Source organism: Diprion similis, chromosome 8 (genome assembly GCF_021155765.1).
Source record: "Diprion similis isolate iyDipSimi1 chromosome 8, iyDipSimi1.1, whole genome shotgun sequence".
Taxonomy (NCBI): Eukaryota; Metazoa; Arthropoda; class Insecta; order Hymenoptera; family Diprionidae; genus Diprion; species Diprion similis.
Genome location: NC_060112.1, coordinates 22,422,736 through 22,435,981, shown reverse-complemented (window position 1 = coordinate 22,435,981; position 13,246 = coordinate 22,422,736). Strand labels below are relative to the sequence as shown.

Below are 13,246 nucleotides of genomic sequence, written 5' to 3'. Positions count from 1 at the left end.
CAAAGGCTTCCATAACTTACGTTTACCTATACCGATCGATTTTCATTTACATTCGTCCTGCGGGGGCATCACGTCTATAATAATATATACCTACGCGGTTCAAACAACCCCATATAAGTGAATTCCTTCAGTCAACAAGAATAAAATTACGTGTACCTACGCAATATAATTTTTACAGAACTAAAAAGATATGTATGTGATATATCACATTGTTACTTACCATTTATTTTTTACAAGGCAATTATTATTCGACGAACAACGACGAAAGTTGTAACACGAAACGCGGGGTTGATTTATGAAAGCCTGCTGATTAGATCGGCCAAATAGATTGCGAGGTAACCAGTCGATGATTAGAACGGAGCGAAGGATCCAGCCCGGGTAAATTACGGATCGATATCCTGCCACTGCGGCCTGATTTTCTTTTACAATTTTTCAATGTTGTTGTTTTTTTTTATTTTTTTATTTTTTTTTTATTTTTTCTCGCCTGCTTCTTCCAGGCCACGCGACTTGCCGACAAAACTGTGACTTTTTCACGGGCGTTAACACACCCTCTAATCAACCCTGCAGATTAGGCGCAAAAAGCTCGTCGACTTTCACGATTTCTGATTCACTACAGTGGCTTGTTGTTAATATATATATATATATGCTTGTCTAAGTTGCCGTTATAACTTGCGAGACGTGACTTGCAGGCATTTCCTTTGTTGCGAACCGCTCGATTGAACCAAAGGTGACTCGAAAGATGGCGGAGCCGGCCGGTTCGCGATTGGCTAAACCTGAGACAGGAGATTTTTTGCGGGATCAACTCGTCGGCTATATTAATGACTGCTCGCGAAAGGATTAGCGGCGACTCTCGAACGAACGTGGCGCGGCCTTTTTTAGCCGCCGCTTTAGCCACCCCTGGTGCACCCTTCGCGGGAAAATCGATCGATCCAGGCTTCGACACGGAAGGTATGAGCGAAATCACCGCTGCAAGCTTTTCGCGGCGTTATTTTCGTCGAGGAAGAAAAAGGTGGTAAATTCGATGAACCGGTGAAGGAATTAGACTCGGAAATTCAGGCGAAAGAATTAACCAGTTTTTCCGACTCTCGAGCCGTTTGACCGGAAAAGGGGAAATCGTTTTTCGACGAGGTCGAATCTCCGATTCGCATCTTTGCTCTCGCACCGACCATCGGTGTGTACGGACAACGGCGACTAATCAGGGGAAAAGATCCTCTCTCGGCCCTTTCTAACACCAGTAAGAACCCCGCTCTCACCGAGTTTTCCCAAACCCAACCCTCGAGGAAGGGAGCCCGGCAAAATCGTTTCGTTGAAGCGGTCAGAAGCCCTTTCCGTTCTCTGACCTTTGATGGAATTAGCCAGGCCTCGGGTGACGCCGCGGTGATTAAATTAACACGGTCACGCGGAAAGTAGGCTCGTATGGGGAAATTCAAAAGGTGGGATTTCCAAGCGAATTCGACATTTTCTCGGACCCGCGATCGAGGCAATATTTGCCAAGCCCTGCGTCCGACAATTAGCCCCAATGGTAGCGAAAATTTAATTCATATATCTACCCGCGTCTTTATCTTATCGGAATCCGTTTACACGGATATACATATATGTGTAAGTCTGAATTCGATTCGGCACTGCTTCACCTCAAGATGTGTATCTTGGCCTGAAATAACAGAGGGGGAATAGATTTCCGAAAGATTTGAAACACGAGCCTCGGTCATCCCCTTCGACTTTTGATCGCGGGAAGGGCGGCGAGAAGGAGGAGGGAGGGGGAGCGTTTCGCAAAAAGGCGTGCCGACAAAACGAAGTAATAATTGTCCCTCGAGTTGTTGTTAAGTTGTATTTTGTGCTTCATTAAAATTCCCGGAAGCTTCGGGATTCTCTGGAAAGCTTGGTCGAAAAGTCTAAGCCGGCGTAGCATCTCCTCGAAAGTTTGGCTCCCTTGCCGGGCAGATGAAGAAGCCTACACTTGAAAAAGAGAATCACGCGACTTCCGCCGTAGCAGGAATTAGCCTCGGCGCACGGAGATATAGGTACAGAGAGGGAAACTGAAAAGCTCCCGGTGCCTAAATATACGTGGAGGGGGGGGGGGGGGAGGGGGGGACAAAAGCTCCTTAAAGTTGAAGCCCGGCCGTTACAAACAGCGCCTTCTAAACCCAGAAGCGGACATTCGTTGCATAAAGTACCTACCGAGTCCGGATACAAGGTGTAGATTTACCGTAAAGATAAACAATGCCGAACATCCTGCCGCGACAAATCCACTTCCGGTCGTGAATCAAGTCGCTAAAAATATCGCTTTGAACTCTCTCTCTCGCGTTATAAACATTCCTTTAAACATTTTCTCTCCATTTTTTGATTTCAGAACCCTGTGAAAAGACCTATTGCGCCTGGGGAGCTTCGTGCGTTGTTTCCGAGAACGGAAGAGCGATTTGCCAATGTCCAGTCGACTGTCCATCAACCCAGCAACCGGTTTGCGGATCGGACAACGTCACCTACTCGAATCACTGCCACCTTCGACAGGAAAGCTGCCATCGAAGGAAAAACACGAGAGTCAAATACCAAGGAGCATGCGGTGAGTTCCTGATTCGTAATGTCGTCATTGTCATAAAATTTTTCTTTTTACCGATAGTGATGTTGAGTACAGCAAAATTTGATAGTAATTTAAAAAAATGGAATACGTTCTACACTCGTCTGATCGCGAGCGACGAACAAGTGATTAAGAAATTCAATTTGCATCCAAATTGAGAATTTTGAGTCTACGACATCGATATTCGGCTTCTGTTACACCGCGTAGCTAACAATTGCATTGACTCGGTATTCCGGAGTCGTTGAAAAATCGAATTTTTTCGTAACACAGAGTCGTTTGTGCGTAACGTCGTACGTACTGGGAATATAGGATGCGAATACACGGTACGTAATGCGATGAAATTTGAGTCGAAGCTGCTGTCGTGAAACGAGAAGTGAAACATCTGTGGGGCGGTAATAAAGCAATGTGGAAAATTCGTGCTCGTAAAGTATGAACATGGCAGCAACAAACGGTGGATAGTAGACAAGTAAACGTGAACCATCTCTCGACCGTGTAGGTATACGTACGTTTTTACGCATGTGTACGTGCGTACCTCTACATACATAAAGACGAGCCGGTTATACAGGTAGAAACGTAAAAGAAGCTCGATCAAAAATATGGTCCAATTTTTTTTGCTCGGGAGAAAAAACTGCGGGATACGCGCACAGAGGTGAGTCTATATTGTTATTATCATATGCCGGCGAAGATAAAATGTTTAGTAGTACGACCGTTACATCATGCCGGCAAGTATAAGGCTGCGCAGCGGGGGGTGACAACCTTGTATATAATATGTATGGAATATTTTTCACATTTGCGATAGACGGTGAAAAATTCTTACCTGTCAAATATGGGGTCTTGAAAAACTGTTATTTTTTTGTTTCTCGCTTTTCGAACTATAGGTAGAGACGTCTCCTCTCCGAGTGAGTTTATCTGGCAAAATTCAGGCACAGCCTTACGATCAGAGAGAGAGAGAGAGAGAGTTTGGGGGCTTTTGTCAAGGGAATAGGTACAAATGATGCGTGATGCAAGCAGCTGGGAAAACACGAGACTCTAATCTGATCTGCAGCCTCTTGCAGGTTTATAAAACACCGATCGAATCGCGCTTCTTGATACGCTTACAAGAAAAAGCTCTTTTTTCTCAAGCTCTCCACTTGTACAAATTGCAGTAAGCACATTAAGCCTACAATTTGCTGCAGAGTTAGAAGTCGGACAGTTTCGGAAACATTGCCTCGACAAATCTGATTCGTTTCTTTTAACCACCGTAGCGAAGCACGTCGCGTAACGTTGAGAATCAGATATACTTGAAGAGAAAAAGAAAAAAAACTAAAGGATGGAAAAGAACGAAGGGAGGAAATCGAATGAACCAAATTAACGCGCTGCGAGAGAACCGAAGGAATTTTAGGAGCGGATTTATAAAGAAATGCAAATTTCCGGTGGATTCTGAGTCGGAATCGTCCAGTACCTGCAGCCAAAACGAGATGGTCTGTAAAACGTGATTCGAAATTAACGATATCTTTCCTTTCGTCGTTACGAATTCGTGGTTTGAAAATAACAATTTTCTTCCCGCAGCGCGACATACTGACTGCAAATTTCTGCGAATGCTTCTTTTATCGTCGGTTACATCGCCGCTGGCTTATTCTATCCAAAATTTATTATCGTTATTATTACGCATGTTCATTATTTACACAGTAAAAGCTGATTGCGTTGATATGAGCCAAATATCCGGAGGAAATCAATCGATCTTTTTCCATAACGAAAAAAAAAAATAAAATTCCATCGCGGCGTACGCGGTGATTGCAAATTATCTACCTGCAGGCAAACGATTTTTACACTTTTTGATTTCAAAACAACTCTGTACATGCGTACGTACGTTTGTCTCTTCTTGTTATATTTACCCGTCAATTATTATTTTTATCTCCTCGGTACAATATTCAATATATTCATATAACACGTGTTACTGATATCTGCGCGCAAAAAAAAAGAAAAAAAAAGAAGAAAAACCTCCGAATTTCAACGAAGGATCACGGGCGACGTTCGTGAGGAAAAAAGGCTGAGAAAACACAACTCAATCACTCATCAAGGTCCCCTGATTCTCTCCGGAATCGCCAAACCCTTGTTTAAACGCTGTCATATATTATTTTACACGAAACGCGCGCCCTGCTACAGCTTTTAAATTATTAATTCAGGGACCATTAAAATTGTGGACAGCGATTAATCGATGCCAAACAAAATTTATTATTAATTGCCAAGTTAATTTATCCCCTCTCTCTCTCTCTCTCTCTCTCTCTTATCACGCGTGTGCGTGGGCAGATGGGTAAAACATCGATCTCTCTTTCGAGGGTATTAAAAATAGACGCTTCCGTAGCTTATTTTATTATATATTTACAGTAAACGTTGATCGTCGATTTGACGGGTGAAATTTTTCTCTCATATTTACGTGAGGTGTGTTTATATATATATATATGAATATATATATATAATAATAATAGTATTTCTCTCTCTTCAACTAGAACACGGACAAGGAACAATTATTCTTCCTTATCTTCGTTCGTCGTTATGCCGTCCACTTTTTGTTGCATCAGTATATATATACGTATACAGTATAATAACGTCGAAATCTTGTTACTGAACACAATAATCTAGGTAGATATACGTGTTTAAACGACAAATGGTTGCACAATAGAATAGCCCCAGTGTGCACCTGTCCTTAACGAGATTTGTTATTACGTCCTGTTCCTTACTTCGCCATTATCCGCGCATTATATTATAGAGACGTACATAAACCATTCGAGTTACGACTTGCCTATACTTTGCATCGCGATTTCACGCGAGATTGTAATTTCTGAAGTGTGTCTATTGAGGAAAAGGCTTTCTCAAGTTTTATTCCTGACAATCGATGATGCCAATAATATACCTACTACCAAAAAATATGCAAAAAATCTATCCGGGCTACGTTTTTCTCGGCTTCTTTCTTTTTTACATTCTTTTATTTTTCACACTATCCCTACTCGCCTCAGTCTCTCCCTTTTCTTCTGGTCTTGCTTATGGCACGGAGGGGGAAAGTGGGCCCATGAATTAACCAATACGCACGATACACTCCGGAAGATTTGCTCGAAGCATCTCGTAATCTAGCCTCCATACCCGTGAATTCAAAACGGGATCTTTTATTCAGCCCAAGTTCCTGACGCTGCACGCTGAGCGTGCGCTCTCTGTATGCTTTATTAAAAATTGTGTTATTTTATTCAGAGGTGAAGGGTCAGCCAGCATTTTCTCTGATGATCGCGTGCCGCCGATTCTATTGCATGCGAACACCTCTCGGGGCTGTAATAATTCTCTCACGCTTGTATCGTAATTCGATTTGACAAATCGCAGGCCAACGAATTGGGGCGAGAAAATATAAGGAAAGGATAAATTTTCCGAGGAATTTTGCTATCTAGGTACCCGATGAAGAGGTTTCCTCGCTTTTCTACCGATAGATTTTCCAAAGGAAGAAAAACATTTTTCACAAAGTTGGCAGGAGGAAAAAGCCACACATAGCTTCCCTGTCCTCGAAACCTGCGAGGGAAAAACGAATGGATGATAAAATCCGAAATCTTGTCCTGAAATATCCTCCCTGCACCATCCTCGCGTCTCAAGGAACGATTCTTTCCTCGTTTTTCTGCAGTCCACGCGATGCGCTCTCAAATATTAAGATTTCACTTTTGCAGCTCCCTCGAAGCTTCAATATTCACGCGATCTAAATACGTGATGTGTTCGAGGGTCAGAGTTCACGCAGAGGAATACTGTCGGCTGAAATTTCTCCCTAACTTGAAAATCAAACTTTCAATCCTCGCTTCGCTTTTCTTTAACTGCAGCTCCGCTTTTTCTTACTCGCTCCTTTAAACTTGTCACCAACGAACGAAACGCGATATTCGCCTTCTGCCTTTAATATAATATCAGCGATAACTCCCGCGATATCCAGCGAGGCTAAGGACTGTATAGAACCGAGAAGTTATGGTTGAACCGAGTACACGTTTGGCCCAAGGGAGGCCAAGATGGCGGCCGATAGCGTGTCGAAAACAATTGAAACTCGCCCTCCAGAGCTTAGCCCATGCTTTCAATTAGGGAAGCCCCCTGCAAGCTTCCAGGCTCTGTTCTCCCTGATGGCTAAACAAAAACGTTAGAAACAAAAATTGAATTAATTTTATTGGCTTAAGTGGAGATTCACCGCCTGTCTCGCACGGCTCTCCTCGTTATTTACAATCCTGATCAATTTCACTAGTCCGATTAATATCGCCTCACCGTCCACTTGATGCAAATTGTTCTCATCACGCCTTCGATTCGTATCTAAGTTTTCTTTTTTAGGATTAAATAATAATAACGGTAATTGAGAATGTAACGAGCAATCGAACGTCTCTTATTTTGCAATATTGGTTTATTGTTGGAGGCAAACTTTGGCATGAGTGACGTTATATTATCGTACTTTTCGATTCAATCTTTGTTTAATCCTTGCTCGTTTCTCTGTACTTTATGTTAATATAGGTACACACGTTATTCCTAGGCGTGTAAATTTTTTTTTAGTTTCGCGAAGTGTCGATGCGCGCTGTTTTCATCCGCACAAAGAATACACCTGACACTTGGACGATTTCTAAGACTCGTAGTATGAGGGGCGGCGAAAGGGCACAAAGGGCAGGCGAGAAGCCGCGGTAATTGGATAAAGTTGGAAAAATAAAAGTGTAAGATAATTATTTTTCGTGAGTACAAGCCGCGAGGTTTTCGGGCGAAAGCTCGAGCTCACGTAACGGTGGCTAAGGAGGAAATATAATCTGTAAAATCGATACATCGGCATAATCCTACGCTGTAACCTTACAATGTGACCTGTATTCCCGTCTCTTATCTAGCACAGTAAATATCCGCAATGCATTTTCTAGGTAAATCTTTGTTTCCGCGTTATCGCGTTTCACCCCTCCGTCCCAAGAGACGCGTTTCAGAAAACATACGTTTCGCATACTGCGACACAGCGTCTAGAGAGCTGCTCGGCGAAGCCCTCGGGGCAGTTCTCCCCGATCAGAAAATAGTCTGTCTATCATATGCATCGGCAGACTTGTTAAAGTGGAAAGGAAATATGTTGGTAAATTGAAAAATCGTATGACAATTTCATAATAGTTCAATTGAAATGATTTTTTTTATTTTCAAACCAGTTTGATGTGCTAAAAATTTATACTTTTTACTAATTTCATGTAAATATTTGTCAAATTCATCCATATTTATAAGCGATACGATGTTTTCTCTGAAAGTACAAAAATGAGAAACATCGATATTCAATTTATTTTACAAGCGCTTAAATATTATCCCAAATCCAGTGGATTTTTTTTATTTCACTCAAAAATTGAGTTTTCTATAATCCCACTACTGCACCTTCTCTTCTCTCTCTCTCTCTCTCTGTCTCTCTACACCATATTCGTATCGTTGAATATTTAATCGTACAATACATAATTAATGTCAGTACGTAAAATTTTTTTTTTCTTCAGAAATAATTTGTAAAAAATAATCTTCCAAATAGAACGAACGAACCTATCATGATCGAAACTTTTGTTTATAATTTTCAGTATACATTCTACTCTCAAAATTTCTTTACAAATCATCCTAGCTATTACAACTGTCTATATTAATTTGATAAATTCCTGCAAAAACACGCCACCATATCGTAAAAATACATTTAAAAAAATTATCGATTTCCTGCCCACCAACCTCACCTTTTAAATGTGTAAGCACAAGGGTTTCCAATTAAAGTGCAAAAGACAGCTTCTCTCGCAGAGCGAAGCGATGGCACTAAAAGGCCGGCAAAGAGCTTACAGCGAAGCAGAAATGACGGGTGTCGTCGCTTCGTCAGAGGGGGCGGCGGCGGGGGCGGGGGCGGGAGAGGCGGAGGGATTGAAGCTCTCAAACGTCCTTGGAAATAATTACTTATTACCCTCGCGTAATAATTCTGTCTTCGTATATTTAAACGGATCTTGCTTCCAGACGCTCAGCGTTTAACGCTCAGCTGAACGTCGTCGCGTCAAACGAGATCCACGAGAGGAATGGAGGGAGGTGGGAGGGAGGGGGGGAGGAAAAAATTAGCAAAAAGGTTGAAACTTATCCTTACCTCCACCCACAGACACTCTCGACACTCGAGATTGAAAATTATCCTGATTTAATGTCGCGAGAAGTCAAGAGTTTTATATGTTATTATTATATAGTACATATATATATATATATACCTGCCTGTGCACTCTCTGGTATTACAACATATCTAAGAAGGAGAGAGGGGGGGGGGAGAGGGGGATGGCAGCCAACTCGGCGAAAGGAAAGATACACGTCATCGTACGTATAGAATCCTCGGTGGTATTTTTTGGTCCTGCAGGATCTCCCTGACGTGAGGTAGAGGGTGAGCAGGGGGTAGAGGGGTGGAATTGGGAGGCGCGGAACATTTCAGCGGATATGAAATTGCGTGTCGACGCCGCGTGAACGAAATGCTCGCTGTGTTTCCTTCACGTGACATACATACTTGCAGGATCCAACGAAAGTGACGCAAAGGATATACGTATTAGGGTGTTTCAGAAAAAAATAATTTGCGATTTTCCACCAAGGCACTCCCTGAACAGTTTTTTTTTTTTTTTTTTTAGGTTAAAAGAAATATTCTGTCAAAAGACAAACGTCTTACGTTTTATGGAAGATCGCGCTCAGTTGACTTTTTTCTTTCGTATATTTTTTTTTTTTTTTTTTCTTAAATTTATTTTTTAAATATCCTATGCAAATTTTTTTTATTATTGCCTGCATCAATCGTAATATCAATTTACGTCGCAAAGAAGACCAACACTTGTAATATCAAGTCTCTGGTTGATGGTTGAGAAGTGTGTCTGACGACTTTTTCATTCTCGATTCGAATCCCATAAAATAGTTATAATTTAATGTCAAGTTTTAATTTAGGAGACTAAGATGCCCGTTGATACATTGCTGTATTATAGATCGTGATCTTTGGGTTGAATATAAATGTTAGGAAAAAAATAATAATTGAAGTGTTACAACGTGTTTCTTCAAAAAAAAAAAAAAAAAAAAAAAAAAAATCGAATGAGCGTGACGGTCCTGGATAAGGTAAAACGCTGGTTTTTTTGCAGAATCTTTCTTTTAACCTGAACAAACTTTTTAGGAAGTGCCAGGGTGGAAAATCGTAAATTATTTTTATCTGAAACACCCTGATATTATAATTATATACAATAACCAAAAGTCTCGCCTGAGTCCAGCGATTTCTTTTTATATGTATTCTCGCACTTTTTCCCGCATCATCGTGCGTCGTGAGTTCGCAAAGTTGCAAAAAAAAAAACAAAATAATTTAAGAAAAAAAAAAAAAAACAGAAAACACACAATATCCCTCGTGTTTTCCATCTGCGGATAAGAAATTCCTGATTATGCGAAAACCAAAGGAAAACAACAAGTTTCGAGGTAAATCTGTAGGAGCCTTTTTCTTCCTTCACAGACCGCGACTCGACGTCTAGGTACAGATTGTTACTTTGAATCCGGTGAAAAATGTTCCCGGCTATTATTCAGGATTAGCTCGTGCGCCCCTCGACTCGATCCCTGGCTGACTGGGATAGAGAGAAGAGAATAGTGAATATAAGAGAGAGAGAGAGAGAGAGAGATGCAGCAGGCGGCGCAAAAATAGAAGGGAAAAAGGTGGAGGACTTTATGGCGAAGCATAACTCAGCCTTCCTTATTGAAACTTCCGCCGGCGTTTCGTTACTCCCGGATTAAGACATTCGTTTTAAATTTGTCGAAATTTCGGTACTCGCCGGAAACTTTTCACTAATTTAACCTTCCACGTTCGTGGGAGGTCGGTTTTACGTTTTATTTTAATTTTTTTTTTTCTACTTTTTCTTTTATTTTTTTCGTCTCTACACGACGTTTGTCGATCTAGCCTAGAAACTCGGTATAAGATATTAAAGGCTGGTGCTTCTCAGCTTTGTAAGCTCGAAATTCCACTGCTGAAAAGAGAGGAAGTCAGGAATTAACGAAAGTATCGACAACTACTGTTGGTATGCAAATAATCAAACTTTGCTCATTTTCAACAAGTATAATAAATAATACATCGGCCACAGATGGCTTGAACAGTACACTAATTAAGCGAATAGAGTCGAATTTGATTTATGAAAATATGTGAAAGATTAAAAAATTCTGATTTCGAATGAAAAAAAATACACACAAACAATTTATTTATGTAGGTATGTTAAAATGATCATTTTATTCTAGATTTATACCAGATTTTGTATAATCGTTACAGTCCATGTCAATCTTGAATGAATTCTATACAAATCACCAAGCACATTCAATTTTTTATTTGAATAAATAAACACTGTACTCAAAAACGAGTTGATTAATACTTTTCATTAATGATAAAACTTCATGTAGCTACTATTAATAATGAGGAAAAATCGTTTATTCAGAAGCAGATAGAGTTGAGCTTTCAGTGGATAACAGCTGCGGATGCTTGAAAATGAGTTTATCGGTACACAAGCTTATAATGAGATATGCATCAACGATGCAAAAACGAATAATAATAAACTAACCTGTACCAGTGAGAAAATTTTAGAGTGAAATCTGGATTGGGATGAAGTTAGTAACATTAACGTAACGATACATCAGGATATATAATTTTATAATGACTTTCGAGAAGTTGGCTTTGCAAAATATGAATATATCTTATTTTTAACTATTTTTCCCAAACATGCACATAAGACACATAAATCTGTTCAGGAGCTGCACAAAATAATAACAGCTTCTGATTTCAGTCTGGCTTCAAAATGATGCATAGAACATTTATTTGGATCGGAGAAATGGAACCAACGACAACGAGAATAAAAATTCAACGAAATAACTTAGATAATCTCATGACTACAGCGATGCCATAGCTAGAAAATGCGACTCACGTTTTTGAGCAATCGCAGGACCCTGCAGTTAGTAGACGAAATCGGGTCATCCGGGATCCTTTTGCCTGCCCAGCAGATCCTGATGCTTACAATTTAATCCTGAATTCAGCCGCTTGGAAAAATGCTGATCGATTTTGCACCTTTGGTGTCAGTGTCGCAAGCTTAGTAATTTCATGCCCTTTCAAGTAGCCATAAATCCATTTTACGGGTGCATCATTTCATTCAATTACTGTCTCGATCAGTGATTTTTTCAAACATTTCACAGCTAATAACATTATATGATCGCTTGGCGTTCTCTCGCACATCGTGTCGACGTTGTTCGATTCCGGAATCAAATCTTTCTTGCAATATCCAACGAAAGCGTCGTTAATCTGTCGTAACTCAACTTAACCTCGAGACGACCCTTGTGAGTTAGAAAAGTTAGCTAATCCTAGCTTCCATCGAGTTACCCGAAGCCTGACGGGCAGGCGAAAAACCAGGAGAATGAAATTGTTCGACGTGTTTCGTATACAGAAAATTCATTTACTACAGTAGAAATAAAATGAGCCGCAGTGATTCCTTGGAATTGTTAGATAAAAATAAAAGCGTGTTTTCCAATTGAATAATTAAGCTCATCGACATCGATTTCAACTCGTCAATCTTATAAGTAATATTTTTCCTCCGTTTTTTCTTGCACGTTTGTTACACAGCATAGATTCCACCATTATACCTGCATACAAAGGCGCGATGTACCGATCATACGGTGATACGGCTAATTGAGGTGCAGGTGTTAAATTTCAAACGACGAGAGAACCGATAGACGTGAAAATTGCAGCTCACGCTTGCGATCGGCAGCAGAAGTTTGCTCCAGCTTTGAATCCAGATACCCGTTTATACGCGGAATCAACACCGCGTTAAAGTGCAATTGATATTATAAAGGTGGAAATAGATTTAGGAGGATGCGACATGAAGTGCCGAAAACAAAGTAAACCAGAAATGTAAATAAAATTAATATAAAATTAAATTAAATCACTGGTAGATCGGGTGACAAGCGATTGCAATGATTTCACTCGATTTCGAGCAATCTTAAAGGATTTCATACGATTTCAAGCTAGTTTAAAATTATTGCTTTCCAAAGTGGTTCGCGATTTCAACCGGTGAATATTGCTCGGTTATAGCAACAAAGTAATAGTAAGTTGAAGCAAGGATGAGAAGAGTTCGACATACGTATAGCAACCATAGGTAAGAGAGAAATAAATAAATAAACAAAATAAGGAAATAAGAAAACGTGATCTAAATGCAACTTGTCGGAGTGCGAAATGTTAAGCAAGTAACACCCGATACTATAAAGTATAAAGCCTCCTGTTACGTTGGGTAAGCCAGTTCAGGTCGAGGCTGTATATAAGGCTTAATATTCTCATCTCTGGCTAAGCCTAAAATAAACCAAGCGTAGAAATTGACAACACGATGTAGCCTAATAACCTGCGTGTATGGGGAGTCAAGGTGAGAGAATATCAATTCAGTCATTTGAATTTTATTTAATACCATCCAATTCGTAAACCACTTGCAGTAAATGCCAAAAATGGCAAAATGCCGTCAGAAAGTAATTCAATGTTTCCGAGTGTCTCGGGTGAATATTTACTTTTGAGAGCATGTGTTTTAAGTTTTTTCCCAGATCACGGAATAACAAATAACGGTTCAACAATAAGTCACCAGATAACGCTAATATAAGCTAAATAATCAATGTTCAATTCGATTGGCGCCTTGT

General features: G+C 40.3%; 1 protein-coding gene across 2 annotated transcripts in view; it reads left to right on the top strand.

The window, feature by feature from the left end:
* LOC124409571 (agrin-like) overlaps positions 1-13,246 on the top strand; it is a 171,950-nt gene that overhangs the window by 92,662 nt on the left and 66,042 nt on the right. For both annotated transcript variants that reach the window (XM_046887277.1, XM_046887276.1), the window contains exon 5: positions 2,351-2,560. In XM_046887277.1, coding sequence (XP_046743233.1) covers positions 2,351-2,560 — 210 coding nt within the window. The remainder of the gene's footprint in view (positions 1-2,350; positions 2,561-13,246) is intronic.